The sequence below is a fragment of the Carcharodon carcharias genome, chromosome 4 (genome assembly GCF_017639515.1).
Source record: "Carcharodon carcharias isolate sCarCar2 chromosome 4, sCarCar2.pri, whole genome shotgun sequence".
Taxonomy (NCBI): Eukaryota; Metazoa; Chordata; class Chondrichthyes; order Lamniformes; family Lamnidae; genus Carcharodon; species Carcharodon carcharias.
In genome coordinates this window covers 14,834,654-14,851,138 of record NC_054470.1, presented here as the reverse complement: position 1 = coordinate 14,851,138, position 16,485 = coordinate 14,834,654, and the positions used below count along the sequence as shown (strand labels likewise).

General features: G+C 44.5%; 1 protein-coding gene across 1 annotated transcript in view; it reads right to left on the bottom strand.

The window, feature by feature from the left end:
* Window positions 1-16,485, bottom strand: part of LOC121277408 (sorting nexin-24-like) — a 229,079-nt gene that overhangs the window by 16,973 nt on the left and 195,621 nt on the right. The window contains exons 4-6 of the mRNA XM_041186837.1: window positions 12,039-12,133; window positions 9,615-9,647; window positions 3,001-3,065 (exon numbers count right to left, since the gene is read on the bottom strand). Of these exons, the coding sequence (XP_041042771.1) occupies window positions 3,001-3,065; window positions 9,615-9,647; window positions 12,039-12,133 (193 nt within the window). The remainder of the gene's footprint in view (window positions 1-3,000; window positions 3,066-9,614; window positions 9,648-12,038; window positions 12,134-16,485) is intronic.

Sequence of the window (16,485 nt, the reverse complement as noted above, 5' to 3'; positions counted from 1 at the left end):
TGTCAGGACGAGGGCACTCACACGATGGTGTCAGGACGAGGGCACTCACGCGATGGTGTCAGGACGAGGGTACTCACGCGATGGTGTCAGGGCGAGGGCACTCACGTGATGGTGTCAGGACGAGGGTACTCACACGATGGCATTGGGGCGAGGGCACTCACACGATGGCGTCGGCGCGAGGGCACTCACGCGATGTTTCGGTTGGCTGGCGCGAGTAGGGGTCGGCAGCACACTCGCTGACAATTAAGAGGGCCGTTAAACCATTGATTCATTCATTAAATGGAATTTTTACCTGCCCGTCCAACCATTCGGGTGAAAAGGCCAAGCGGCCTTTGGATTTTTTGTGGAAACCTCATCCACGGGCGGGATGACGTTTCCGATGTTAATTAAAAATAAAAATGTTTAAACCTCATTTCTAACATGTCCTTGCTCATGTGATAGAGTCAACCTTAATTTTTAAATCTTTTATTATTATGAATCTTCAGCTACCTGAGGCAGCTCTGAACCTTCAGGGAGCTTTCTGTGAGCGCAGCCACATGCATGTGCTGACTGCTGCACTTGCCCTCCACCCCCACCCCCCCCCCCCCCCAAAGGCAGTGCTGAGCGTTTCAGAGCATGATTCACACTGACCGGTCATTAATTGGCCAGTCAGCGTGAAATCGCAGTTGGGGCCTGATCGCAGGCGGTTGGCTGTTGTGTGTCCGCTGGACCTGCCTGACAAGGGGAAAATCCTCCCCAGTACTTTGGGATCAATCTTCCTTTAATAATTCTACAATATAAGCTGCAGCAGAATGACTAGATCAGTGGTATTAACTGGCCCCAAAATGCCCTCCTGCACTCTTCATTGAACCAGGGTTGATCCCCTGGTTTGATGGTAATGGCAGAGTGGGGGATATGCCGGGCCATGAGGTTACAGATTGTGTTCGAGTACAATTCTGCTGCTGCTGATGGCCCACAGCGCCTTATGGATTCCCAGTTTTGAGTTGCTAGATTTGTTCGAAATCTCCCCCGGTTAGCACAGTGGCATGCCACACAACACAATGGAGGGTATCCTCAATGTGAAGATGGGATTTCATCTCCACAAGGACTGTGCAGCGGTCACTCCTACTGATACTGTCATGGATGGATAGATTGGTGAGGGTGAGGTCAAATATGTTTTTTCCCTCGTTGGTTCCCTCACTACCTGCCGCATTCCCAGTCTGGCAGCCATGTCCTTCAGGACTTGGCCAGCTCAGCCAATAGTGAGCCACCCATGGGTGATGGACATTGAAGCCCCCCACCCAGAGTACATTCCATGTCTTTGCCACCCTCAGTGCTTTTTCCAACTGATGTTCAGCATGGAGAAGTACTCATTCATTAGTTGAGTGGGGTGGGGTGGTGCAGTAGTTGATAATCAGCAGGAAGTTTCCCTGCCCATGTTTGACCTGATGCCATGAGACTTCGGAGTCAATGTTGAGGACTCCCAGGGCAACTCCTTCCTGATTGTACACCACTGTGCCACCACCTCTGCTGGGTCTGTTCTGTCGGTGGGACATGACACACCTAGGGATGGTGATGGTGAAATCTGGGACATTGTCTGTAAGGTATGATTCGGTGAGTATGACTATGTCAGGCTGATGCATGACTAGTCTGTGGGATACCTCTCCCAATTTTGGCACAAGCTCAGATGTTAGTAAGGAGAACTATGAAGGGTCGACAGCGCTATGTGTGCTGCGTTGTTGTTTCTGGTTCCTAAGTCATTGCCAGGTGGCCCATTCGCTTTCATTCCTTTTTGACTTTGAAGTAGTTAGGTACAACTGGGTGGCTTGCTAGGCCATTTCAGAGGGCATTGAAGAAGCAACCACATTGCTGTGGGTCTGGAGTCACATCCAGGCCAGACCAGGTAAGGACAGAAGATTTCCTTCCCCAAAGGTCATTAGTCAACCAGACGAGTGTTTACGACAATCGATGATGGTTTCATCTAGCCAGCAACTCCAGATTTATTAATTGAATTTAAATTCCACAGCTGCCCTGGTGAGATTTGCCCAGAGCATTAGCTTGGGCCTTTGAATTACTGGTCCAGTGACATTACCACTATTCCACCAAATCCCCTGCTATATTCCACAGTATAAAATTTGATTTAAGTGGTACCTTTTGCAGGCTAAACTACAAAAACCATGTTGCAGATCAATAAACCTCAAAGGTATTTCCTCCTGATAAGTCTAAAGGCTGCTGGAAAGGATTTGAACTACTTAGTTTGCAACTTTTTTTCTGCTATTGAATACTGTACTAATCAGTTGCAAAGAAAGGAAAGAATGGATACTGCACCCCAGAGAAAGGCCTAATTATCAAAGAAATGGGGAAAAACACTTGATTCTTCAGCGCAAAATTTCATGAAGTAAATCAACTGCAGTGATTTTTTTCCCCCAGCCCTTAGCATGACAACAATTTCAGTTGACATAGATACGAAATTAATGAATTTAGTTTTCTGTACTCAGGTGGGAGGAGAGGTTTTTTTTTAGCAACAAGGTGTGTCTGAAAGTGCTAAATTCAGCTTCCATTTTTCTATTACTGCACTGCTCAGAGGTTACCAGGAATGAAAATTTCCTCAGGGTCACTTCCGCTCCAATGCGTGTAGCTCTTGAGCATATCTTCAACTAGGTGTCCTTACTCAATAGTATGGTGGAGGACCAGATGATCAAAGTAAAAGAAAGCTTGCCCAAATTGGGCTCAGATCAAAATAAAGATCTCAATCGGTACTCAACTACTTTACACTGGAATTGGCATGTCAATAACAATCCTGTAGAGAAACATGGACGAGCTCTTAAGGACAGAGAAGGAGGCGGGGGGGGCGGAGGGGAGAGAAGAAAGACACAAGTCATCACATCTTCTTTTAGAACATTTCTAACCAAGTCTTAATCTAATGGATTGATGTTAGTCTTCAGTTTCATTTTCACACAACGTTACAGGGTTAAGGACTGAAACAGTACAGAGCCGTTAACAGATGACAGGGTTGATTACCTGTGGCTGTGGGCAGGATGTATGGATCCCTCAGGAAAAGCAGCACTGGCTGGTGGGATAGTTTGCTGGAAAGGTCAAGGACAAGAGATGTCAGTATTCTGGAATTGCAAACACAAAATAGTGCAGGACGTACACCAAATTGTTCTTAACTACAACATTGCGAACTATAATAAACAAAACAATAAAAAGACAGGAAAAAGATTGTTACATTTCACTGGTGGCCCTAAAAGGTGCAATTTTGATAGCATGAGGTATCAACAACGTTGGGTCGTGACTTTCGACCAGCATCGGAGAGTGCTGGCCCCAAGAATGAGAAGAAATAAATACCTACTCACTTGGTCTTGAAAGTTATGCTGACGCTTCCGTTTGCCGCAGCTGTTTGGGGCCTGCATCGAAAGACTCCTCACAGGCCCCAGTGAAGTCTAGCTCCAGTGTATTCAAGGAGGCTACGCTCCCATTTTTTAACAGCACTTGCTGCTGTAAAGCAGGTAAGTTTAAAGGGCCAGGGGAATTGTCAGACCAGGGAGAAAGTAAGTGGACAGGATTTGCGGGTGGGAATGTCCAGGGACGGTCCGGTCGGGTGGGTCAGAGGTCCGGGTGGGTGGGGCGGGGAGAGGGGGAGGTGTCAATCGGTTGGAAGTCCGGTGGTGGGGGGGATTGGAAGTCGGTGGGGTTTGGGGTGGGTTCTGAGGTCTGGGGGGGGAGGTTGTTGTGGGGGTGGGGTCTGACGGGTCATGGGTGGTGTTGGTTGGGAGTGAGAGGTCCGGGGGGATGTCACTGGGGGTCTGAAGTCAGGAGCAGGGAGGAAGTCCATGGGGGGAGGGGAGTGTCCGAGTTGGGTTGGGGGGGGGGGGGGGGGGGGGGGGGGGGGGCGTGGTGGTGGTTGCGCAGGAGGTGTCTGAGGTCCGCAGGGATTGTGGAGGGGTGTTCGGAGACCCGGGTGTTTCGATGGGGTGTTGGAGGTCAAAGGGGCTAGGGGATGTCGGAGGTCGAGGGGGCTAGGGGTTGTTGGAGGTCAGGGGGCTAAGGGGTTGGAGGTCGGGGGGGGGTGCTGAGGGATCAGTGGGGGTGTCAGAGGTCGCGGTGCGGGGGGTGTCGGAGGTCAGGGTTTGGCGAGTGTCAGAGGGGTTCACGTGTGGGAGTGTCCTGTGGGGTCGGTCTGGGTCTTTACAATAGTTACTCAGAAGTAAGAGGTTTCAATTCTGCTAGATTTTTGTAAGTAACTATTGGTATATCCCTGGTGGAACCATCCAAAGTTTGTCATCTTAAACTGCATTTTCGGATGGTTCCCAGCACAGCACAATTATCCAGAAGAAGTGTGCACTTCTGAGTAATTGCTGTGCAAACCCTTACCTGGGGACGTCTGAGAGGGATTCCCCAGTGCATCTCTCGGGTACACCCCAACTCCAACGCTGGGGAGCTCGGAAGTTACGGGCCATGATTTTGCTAGTTTATATTGTTTATGTGTATCATAAACAATGTGAACTCTCTACCTAATGTCGCTATGGGAGTATCGAAACACACGGAGTGCAGTGGTTCAAGAAGGTGGCTGACCACCACCTTCTCAAGGGCAATTAGGTTTGGGCAATGCCCACAAGACCCCTGAACTAATTTAAAAAACAATCTTTGCATTAAGCGACTTCTAAAAAAGTTGCTTCAGCAATCAAAGTTTATTTTAATAAATCATTTCCAAAAAGGTTCTGAAGTTATCCACAAGGATTCAGTTAGACTTCTCAAATGTTTAACTGTGTCTGAATCACTGCAACTAAATCAGGGGATTTTTTAAATACCCAAGTAATTCGCAAGCTTAGAGTGAAAAAAGATAGAAATAATGGATACATTTTCCAAAAATCTTGAAAAATCTTTGAATGTCAAAAATGACAACCATTTTGAATATTTTTCAAAGCGTACTAGTAATGTACTTGGTATACGCATATTAAATTACTTTGTTACGTTTCTATAACACTCAATCAGTTCAGATCTTAAGAGAAAATAGTGGACAACAGTTGTTTAAACTTTGTTTGTGTTCCTTTTGAGTTTAGTTGGTTAAGAGATGATCCAATTGAGGTGTTTAAAGTGATAAAGCATTCAATAGAGTAGATACAGAGAAACCATTTCCCCTTATGGGGAGAATTCAGAACAAGAAGGCTAATTCTTAAAATTAGAGGTAGGTTGGTCTGGAGTGAATGAGACTATACTTTTTTACACAAAATGTTCTGGAAAACTATAATTCTCCACTCCAAAAGGCTGAGGGTGCTGAGCCAATTGATATTTTCAAGACTGAGATCGGTAGTGTTTGTTAGCTAGGGTGGAATCGTCCCAGATTTGCACTAAGTGCGGTAGCGGGCAGGAAAAAGGAAGTTTTCATGCCATATTGTCTTAACCCCGCCTCAATAATCATACTCTCCCAGGAAACACACCATTTCCATGGTGGGTGGGCTCGGGTTTGCCGCCTACTCGCTGTTTTATCGCACTGGACGCCACATTTAAAGTGCAGCCGAGCATGTACGTCTCAGTGATTCCAGCCCAGGGCTGCTGCACTGCAAAGAAGACATGACCCCAAAAGGCAAGAAGACTGCAGCCTCCTGGTTTAGTAATGCATTTTCGAGCGCCTATTGGATGCTGTGGAGGCCCCCCATGATATCTTCTACCCCTGCTCTGGCTGCAGGAGGTGCAGCAACATTACCACTCCGGCTTGGTAGGTGATGGCTATGGTGATCAGTGCCAATGCTGCACAGAAGAGGTTGGCCATCCAGTACAGACAGAGGATGAATGATCTCTTCCGTGCCACCAGGATATGGCAACAATCTCATCACTCCAAACTCTCACACTCAAGCCCATCACACATTCCCTGGCATCTCACTCAATGCCAGCTCAAGAGACATCACCACTCACTCTCTCATACACACCCTCACATCTTCTCTCGAGGCCGCCTCCTCAGCCCTCACCATCCTGAGGCCACTTACACAGATCAACTTGTGCCCCCACACACACCCTGGGATATCCCCCTTCCCCAATACAGCCCTCACCCTACAGCCTCTTCCTTTGTCTGAGGCCACTTCTTCCCCATCCCTAAGTAAGCCCTAGCCCTGAAGCTGTTGAAAAGCCATCCCTCCGCCTTATGGCTGGTCTGGTAGGTAGGGATCTGTTCGAGAGCCCTTCTAAAAGTGATGTGATGCTGCCTGTGAAGCCTGATGCTGATGACTACGAGTGCTGCCCAAAGCAAGGTAGGCAAACAAACCTCGAAGTCCCGAGTGAAGCGTAGCTCACCAGGTGCACGTCACTTACGTACAGTTGTGAAACACATCAGTGGGGCGGATGCTAAAGACTGATAAGTTCCCTGGCCTTGATGGGTTGCATCCTAGGATATTAAAGGAAGTAGCTACAGAGATAGTGGATGCACTGCTAGTAATCTTCCAAGAATCCTTAGATTCTGGAAAAGTCCCAGAGGATTGGAAAACTGCCAGTGTAACATTCTTATTCAAAAAGCGATGGGGACAAAAAACAAGTAACTATGTACCATTTAGCTTAACATTCGTCATTGGGAAAATGTTATAGTCTATTATAAAGGATGTGATAGCAGAGCATTTAGAAATGCATTAAATAATCAAGCAGAGTTAGCTTGGCTTCATGAAGGGGAGATCATGCCTGACAAATTTATTAGAATTCTTTGAGGAGGTAATAAGCAGGATAGATAAATGGGAACCAGTAGATGTAATATATTTGGATTTCCAAAAAGCATTCAATAAGGTACTGCACCTAAGGCTACTTTAATAAGGTAAGAACCCATGGTGTTGGTGGCAGTATATTAGCATGGATAGAGAACTGGCTAACTAATAGAAGACAGAGAGTTGGGATAAGGGGGGCATTTTCAAGATGATAACCTGTAACTAGTGCAGTACCACAGGGATCAGTGCTGGGGCCACAATTATTTACAATATATATTAATGACTTAGATGAGGGAAGTGAATATACTATCGCCAAGTTTTGGGATGACACAAAAATAGGTAGGAAGGCAAGTGGTGAGGATGACACAAAGAGTTTACAGAGGGATATAGACAGGTTAAGTGAGTGGGCAAAAACTTGGCAGATGGAATATAATGTGGGAAAATGTGAGGTTATGCACTTTGGCAGGAAGAATAGAGGAGCTGAATATTATTTAAACGGAGAAAGACTGAAGAAAGCTGCAGCACAGAGGGATTTGGGGGTCCTCGTGCATGAATCCCAAAAAGCTAACATATACGTTCAGCAGCTATTAGGGAGGGCAAATGAAATGTTGGTCTTTATTTCAAAGGGAATGGAGTATAAAAATAGGGAAGTCTTGCTAAAACTATACAAGGTACTAGTTAGACCACACCTAGAATACTGTGAACAGTTTTGGTCCCATTATCTAAGGAAATATATACTGTCATTGGAGGCAGTCCAGAGAAAGTTCACTCGGTTGATCACGGGGATGGAAGGATTTTCTTATGAGGAGAGGTTGAGTAGGTTGGGTCTGTACTCATTGGAGTTTAGAAGAATGAGAGACAACCTTATTGAAAGATTTAAGATTCCTAGGGGGCTTGACAGGGTGGGTGCTGAGAGGTTGTCCCTTGTGGGAGAGTCTAGGACCAGAGCGCATCCATAGAGTAAAGAGTCGCCCATTTAAGACAGAGATGAGGAGGAATTCTTCTCTGAGGGGAGTGAATCTGTGGAATTCTTTACTGCAGAGGGCTGTAGGGGCTGGATCGTTAAGTATCTTTTAGGCTGAGGTAGGCAGATTTTTAATCAGTGAGGGAATCAGGTGTTATGTGGAAAAGGCAAGAAAGTGGAGTTGAGGATTCAGATCAGCCACGATCTCATTGAATTGCGGAGCAGACTCCATGGGCTGAATGGCCTACTTCTGCTCCTACATCTTATGGTCTTATGATCCAGCGGGGGGAATGATTCCGGTGGGCTGGCCTTCTCATGGTATGCAGATGTATTACAATGAAGTTCCTGACCTCCGATGGCAGGAAACATGGCCCGCCATTGGCAGGCAGAACGGACAATTACAAACTGGTTTCACAATGTTGTGAAACCAGTTTTTGGCCTTCTCGCTATATTGTCTGCTCGCACCGCCAAACACGTCCAATGTCAGCGGGCACAGAAAATTCCGCCCTAAGTGTTTCATGGAATATGAAGAAAAGATGAGTAGGTTGAGTTGTTCCAGATCAGGCATGATCTAATGGAATGACAGAGCAGGCTTGTGTGGGTTAAATGGTCTTCTACTATTCCTATCATCCTATGGTACAGGTGCCATTTTCTCTAAAAGCCTGTGTCACAAACAAAGTAAAATGTCAAATTGTCCTATCACTCCCAGGGGACTGAGAAAATCTCAACCATCAAAACAGATCACAGGAAATGTGGTCTTAATTAAAAGTTCCCAAGGTTTTACCCATGCTCAAGAACAAACAGATTCATCTTTGGGCAACTAAAAATAATCCAAAGGAAACTTCTTGCTTGCAGTTCAACCATTCTATGTATGCATTCAAGGCCTCTGCAAGAAAGATTATAGAAATAGCTTTCTGTAGAAATAGCTTTCTAAGCTTCCATTCAAAGTAGTTGTACTGAAGGTCTCATTTCTCCCCTCTTGCAGTAGTTGATGTCCCTATCACATACGCTTTTGAGCTTTTGGACAAGATGCTGCAAATAATCCAAAAGCTGGTCTGTTCATTGAAGCAGTCCATTGTACGTTACATTCCAAGATAGAGGAGAGGGGAAGAAAGAAACCTTAGCATCCATTCTAAAGTGATAGAACTGGGATGAGGCTACATCACTCACATCCCCAGTGATAACTGTCTTTATTCTACCAGTTTATGCATAAGAAACCTAATTGCTCTTTGCTCAAATTCTGTTTTAAAAGATGTGAAACCAGGACTGTTACCTCCATATTGAAAACATTACGTTGAGCTGATCCAAGAGGATCAAAGCACAAAGGAACCAGACTATCTGCAAAGACTCCAGTAATAATTCAGAGATAATTATCACAAACTCACAGATCATAAGAACAGAGACGGTCACTCTTTCGCTGATCTGGCTTCGTGATTACTCTTCTGTTCAGCTAATTGTTCAGGAATGGCCAGAATTATCCCACCTTTAAGGACAGCCACAGCTATGTTATTTGTGGAAATCCCAAGGGCTGAGAGCAAGGGAAGAATACTAAGATTGGTCATGGTGAATGGCATAATGTAATCATTTGATGCTTCAGATAAATAATGTACATGAAAATGACACATCCTTGAATATCATGGAGCAAAGAGCATCCTGCAGTGAATTATTTGGCAGCATTGGTAACGGTCTCCAGATGGAAATGCCTTTAGGATTAATCAGTTAAATTTTCTTGATCCAAGTATTGGTTTGGGAACATTTAATATTCATAGCAAGAGTATCTCACTTCCCTTGACCACTGATTGCTACTGGATATTTAAGACTTCATAAGCATACTGCTGTTCATTGCTTCATACCAATAAGATTGTTTTGCTGGTGGAGGGCATGTGGATTAGCTACGTGGCTTTGTACTTGTGTTTTCTATCAACTGTTGCCCTTGTTTTCAAAGCATCAGGTGGACAGGAGAGGACTGATAAAGATCTTACCTGAATTCTTCACAATCATAGTCATCGATGGAGCTAAAAATAAAAATATTTTGACACATTAACATTGTACTTAATACCTATATAGTTAGTGAAAAGTTAGCCAGAGATTTAATTATTTCAATTTTCCTTATAGACTTTTAGTTGTTCCACAAACTATTTCTGACAAGAGGGCAAAGAGTCCAAGGTAATAACATTGCCTCAAATTCAAAACTCTTCCTTGTTGATCTGCCATAACTAATTGCTGAATACTTTCCTGTACATCCAAAACAGCTTGAGCTGAACTGGCAAACTCCAATTTAGAGTTTGTATTATTGCCAAGAATTCAGTAAAACACAATGGGTATGACTTTGGAAGTTTACTTTTACATCTTCATCATATTTTTTCATGCTTCCTATTACTTACTTATGTCTTAAGAGATTGAAAGAGAAAAAAAAATGCTCCCTACTGCTTAATTTCCATTTTGCTTTTTTGAATTTTTTTTTGGTTTCTCTACTTTTGCCTTTTCTGTTTCCCTTTAAATTATTCCTTTCTTTTCTTGTTTGCTTTGGTCTAATACCTTTATAGGTAGGAGCTGGAAAATCACTCTAATACCAACAGAAACAGAATTTATGTATGCTGTTCAACATATGAAACAGCTCCATTTATCTATGGCAATTATTAAGGCAGTGTCTCTCTTTTATGAAAGAAGTAAATGCCACCCTCCACCATGCACGTCTGCTTGATAGTGAAACAAGCCATCCTTACATCTGCGCTGCAGCTATGATCAACAATTTTATGCAGAGCATTTAGGATTTGGGGTCTCTCATAACACTCTGTTCTTATGTTCATGGCCAAAAGGCAGTTCCCATAAGCAGACAGGAGATTCCCTTGTACCCATATACCGTTATGATGAGTTATTATGCTGAGACTTAATAGTTAACAACCCACTTTGGGTTGCTACGTTCTTCTCTAATGTCATCATATCAACAGACCAGTTCTTACAGAATAAAACCAAGCCAGAATTTATTTACAAATTAATGCACAGAAGCCAAATGATGTAACAAGATACTGAATAACAGTACACAGTAATGTTTTGAACAGCATTCTCACCTACATCCTTCCACATCCAGCGCTCCTGGAAAAGTCTCTTCCCTGAAGACACTTACAACTGCACTTTCAAACTCCCAGTTTTCTAGTCGTAGGTTCTCTCATTTTCCACAATGCTTCTATAGATGCTCAGTCACACCCTCACTCCACCATTGAAGACCTTGTTCTCAGTAAAACTTTTGCTTCCTTTCACCATGGCCACTCTCCGTAGAAATAATGGGATAAATAATCTACCTATGCACTATAATCTATTCCCCAGTTTCCAGTCAGGTTACTGTATGGGTGCTTTTAAGCAGTTGTAGTTGGGCTTATTAGGGGTGGCCAAACTGCAGCCCATAAGCTGCATGTATATTTTAGATATAGAGTGTGGCTCATTCCTTGTGCACATTGAAGTGAGTTAGGATCACAGGAGCAGGCATAGGCCATTCGGCCCATCGAACCGGCTATGCCATTCAAACAGATCATGGCTGATCATCTAATTCCACACCATTTTCCCACACTATCCCCGTATCCCTGATATCATTAATATCCAGAAATCTTATCGATTTCTGTCTTGAACATGCTTTCACAGTCAAAAACAGAATTACCTGGAAGAACTCAGCAGGTCTGGCAGCATCGGCGGAGAAGAAAAGAGTTGATGTTTCGAGTCCTCATGACCCTTCGACAGAACTAGTTCTGTCGAAGGGTCATGAGGACTCGAAACGTCAACTCTTTTCTTCTCCGCCGATGCTGCCAGACCTGCTGAGTTTTTCCAGATAATTCTGTTTTTGTTTTGGATTTCCAGCATCCGCAGTTTTTTGTTTTTATGCTTTCACAGTCCTCTGGAATAGAGAATCCCAAAGATTCACCACCCTCTGAGTGAAGAAATTCCTCCTCATCTCAGTTCTAAATGGCCTCCCCCTTATTCTGAGACTGTGTCCCCTGGTTCTAGACTCACCAGCCAGGAGAAACATCCTATCTACATCGACCCTGCTATGTCCTGTAAGAATTTTTTAAAGTTTCAATGAGGTCACTTCTCATTTTTCAAAACTCAATACAGGCCCAATTTCCTCAATCTCTCCTCATAGAACAAACCTGCCATCCCAGGGGTTAGTCTGGTGAACACCCATTGCACTCCCTGTGTGGCAAGTACACCCTTCCTTATATAAGGAGAGCAAAACTGTATGCAATACTCCAGATGCCATCTCACCAAGGCTCTGTACAATTGCAACAAGACGTCTTTATTCCTGTACTCAAACCCCCTTGTGATGGAGGCCAACATACTATTTACCTTCCTAATTGCTTGCTGAACCTGCATGCTAGGAGCTTACATATGAATGGTGATAGCTGCAAACTTACCTGCAACTTTCAACTTTTGGTAAAGAAGGGAGATGACGAATGTTAAGGAAATCTAGAAATATCTTGGGTAGTTCTTCATTCTCAATCAGAATAGCCTGTCAAAAGAAATAAATTAGCAACAAACTTATTCAAAATAAATTGAAATGTAGCTTTCACGATGTATTATTGCATAACATTAAACATGCACGTGAAAATAATGGATTTCTATAATGTTGACAATGCTGAAAATAGAGCGAGAAAAATTTGAATTGAATTTGTGTTCTGAGATTTAGATATGGAATAACTGCTTCACAGAGTGAATTTTTTAAAAAAAATTCATTCTTGGGATGTAAAGCAGGCATTATTGCCTATCTCTGGTTTCCCTGAGAGGTCGGAACTCATACGATTGAATGGTTTGCTCAAGCACTCCTGAGGGCAGTTAAGCATATTAGTATGAGATTGCATAGGCCTGAATTTCACACTCCCCCGCTGGCAGTTTTTTAGGCAGGAAGGCATCAAATTGAAGGAATGGTACTCCCTCTAGGCTCCTGCCCACCTGACCTCACATCGATTTTACCCTGGGGTAGGCAAGGCCTCAGACAGAACACCAGTCCTTGACCCAGTTGAAGCCCTTAAGTGGCCAATTATTGGTCATTTAAATGCCATTTCCAGCCCAGCCTCAAATTTTAGGCTGGTGGGGGGGGGGGGGTGGTGAGATTTGCCTGGCGTGGGGAACGCCTGAAAATGAACGGGCTTAGGCCTCGGGTGGGAAGAGTGGCAGGGGCACCTCCATCGGAAGCCCCTCTTTCTGACTTCAAGCACCACCCCCTTAAGGTCTGGTGGCCACTGGACCTCCCTTCCCTCTCCAATCCCGGCCTCTCCCCCGACACCCCAATCGCCCACTTTCCACCCCCTCAGGTCTTCCCTACCCTCCTCCAAAAACTTACCTTGCTGTCCAGTTCTGGGACTTAGGCTCTGGCATGTTGAAGCACTTCCTCTTCTGTTCACTGCAGCTCCTGTTGCTGCAGGAGCTAGAGAGCTGCCGGCCGATTAGATTGGTCAGCTGCCCTCTAAGGTTGGACTTCCTCCCAAGTGACGGGCGGAATTCCTGTCTGCAGTCACTTAACCCTCATTTGAGACTGAAATGGCTGCAGGGCAGTCAATGTCGACAGGGAACTCTTTGGATGGCGGAAAGGGAAACCCCAACATCCGAAATATTCAGGCCATATAGTCCCGTCTGGGTAAGGAGGGCAGATTTCCTTCCCTAAACGACATTCTAAAAAGTGGTTCACTATCAAAGCAAACCTACTGGATTCATCACATCACCACCCGGTACCAGAGGAAAAAAATCATTCTTTGAGATGGGCAACGTTAAGTTTCTCTACAGTGGAACATGGGCAAGATGGGAGACTTCCTAAATGGTAAACCATACACAGCGGAAATACATTTAAAACACAAATTAAATATAGTTTCATTTAAGATTTTCGTCACTTTCTCAGATGTACATTAAATTAGATAGGAAGTGACCAAATATCTCATCCCATTCATAGAATTCATTTATTCCAACAGTTGGTTCCAGGCTTGAGTCATAATGAGGCTTTTTTCTCAAACCCATTAACTGCAACTGTGACAAGTTTAGTAAGTTTCTTATCTGACTGCTTAATAGAGTTCCTCTTGATAGCAACACATGTAATTTGACAGGAGGGGGAAAGGAAAAAGTCTGCAAATTTACACAGTCATGGAAGAACACTACAGTATTTTTTTCTTCTAGTCAAGTAATATTACATGGAAAAGTCTAGTGTTTTCTTGGGGGAAAGGGGTGGGGATTGATGAGTGCATGCAGAAAATAGGTAAGAATGGCAGGAGGAAAATTCAAACTTAATATAACATTCTGAAGACTATCAAAGCCTATCATAATTATATGAAACCCATTCAAAGGGTTAATTATCACTGTCAACGTTATTAGCCATTAACTGCAGAGAACAGCATCCCGATCACTGCTGCAACTTTCAGATAAACAGCATGTGTACTAGGTATAGCTGAATGCCCACCTTTATCATTTTCAAATGTTTTTAGAGCCAGTAGTTCATGCCTTTCTGGATTTGTACAGGAGCTAATAAAACAACCCTGTGCCATTTCAACTAATCCCTGACTAAAGGAAAAGATATTTAGTAATTTATTTCTATGTTATTATCCATCTCCTTATAAACTCTCCATCTGTATCTGATTTCCTATTCATTTCATGTTCTCAGATAGCAATTAAGGCTGTCAATCTCATTGCCTACATTTAGTGGTAACTCACCATTGTCTTTCTTTCTCCCATTATTGTTGGTTTCCTGCCACCCAACAGAGACCATCAAGTTGGAATAACTGACCACCAACTCCAGCACATCATCCTCAAAAATTAACTCACCTCTTATAATGCACACTTGCAATTTTCTACTGTAGCTAAGATTCAACCTTTTTAGTTTGCCTGCTCTAAAACAATCAGACTCTGCTATCACTGTTGAAATAGCCAACAAACAGCATTTCACCCTACATCACAATCCAATTATGCTGCAGCTTTGCAAGCCCCCCATAATTATAGAATCAATAAAGTCCAAGTAAATAGGATTTATTTTTAGTCATTCAACTACCATTGATAACACACATAAACAGAATGCGCTGTGACAGCAGTATGGAAAGTAAACCACTTATGGCATCAAGCACTTAATTCACGCCTGCAGTACTCATCACTTAAGTATTCTGGGGCATGGTTTCTCAAATGGTGTGATTTTCCGAACCACCAACCGAAGAGTCAGCGGGCAATGCATCCCCATCGATAACCCCGTGGCCATTAATGCTCCCAGGTGCATTATTTGCTCAGAATTGGAACTTTTGCCCCTCACTAGAGAGGAAGTCTGACCTCAGAAAGCTGTTTGCCGACCTGATTGGATGACAGCTCTGTAGTCCCAGCAATGTCAACAATAGCAGTGGCCAGGTCAGGGACTACAAGCAGTCCCTGGATTCAAAGTCCTGGAATGCAGCAGGGTGGGAAGGTGAGGCCCAGGCAGCTGGGGAGAGAGGAGTGGGGGCCTTGATGGAGAGGCCGGGGGGTGGGGGGGGGGGGGGGGGAGGGGAGGGGGCACCTGCAGATGGTAGACCTTGTGTGGGAGAGGGCCCACTGTGGAAAGGAGGCACCCTCTCCCCACTCCCATCCCACCTGAGCAAGGTGACTTTTCAGGCTTATCACCTGCTCCTGAACTCCTCACTCCAGCCTCAAAACTGAGGCTGGTTGGGAACAGCCCATAAGCAGACATTAATTGTACACTTAAGGGCCTCAAATAGGCCAAGGGCAGGTGGGCCGGCCTAGGTCTTCCCGTCCTACGGAAAATTGTGGACAGGTGGAGACAGGTGGGAGGCTGGAGCGAAGGCCATCCGGGGAATTTTACGGGACCCCCCCTTGCCTGCAAACCATCCAACGGTGGACTGTAAAATTTTGCCCCTGGTTGCTTCAACAAACAGTTCCCTAACTTGCCGATATCAAGACTGTTTTACACTTAGCTATGCAGGATAACTTACTAACAACTGGGAATGTCTCAAATTCCCATCTGCATCTTCTTAACTTACTACAGTTGGCACATTACCCAATCAGATGTTAGTTGGAATGACCTAATAATTTTGCCACAAATGAGCGTGAACAATGCAGACTTGTTTTGCCAATGATCGTAATGTTACAAGACTAAACTACAAAGATTTAATTCAAAGATAATCATCTCATTAAAAATGAATTGACATCGAAGATACTGTTTGTTTGGCACAAAATGACCCTACGAACCACAAACATGCAAACATATATGGACCATAATATTTCAAATTGAGTAACATCTCCAAACTTCTATACAATTTTAGTAGCAGATTAATGAGCTCAAATTATTTTTTTGAAAATGTATTATTCTTTATTGAAGATGCAGACATTGCTTGCAAGTCCCCAATTTTTTGCCCATACCTAAGCCGGATTCTGTTTGGACGGAGAAGCGATGGGGAATTCAGTTCTGTGGGAGAGGCCCAATGGAATCAAGTGTCCTTCAGGCATTTAAGCAGGCACTGTTATGCCTTCCCCATAATTAAGGTCCTCAGCGGTGGAGGTCCTGCCTGCTGAGAGCTGTCAGCCAATCAGAAGCTGGCAGCCCCTCATCTGTCAGCCCCAGCGAGAGCATTGGCAGCTGGCAGCAATGCACCCACCAGGGGTCCAGAATCACAAAGGAGCCCCAGACCAAAGGTGAGTGAAGGCAGGATGAAGGTTGCGGGGGGGGGGGGGGGGTTGTTGGTAGCCCAGGCAGGGCGATTGGAAGCAAGGGCAGGAGGATGGCTCTCTGCAGCCCTCCTATCTGATGCCAGATCCCCCGATCAGGCACATCCAAACTTTGCGACAAAGTCCCACTTTGCCCCTCACTTCTGTCCTAGCTGAACTCAACTGCCTTCCTGT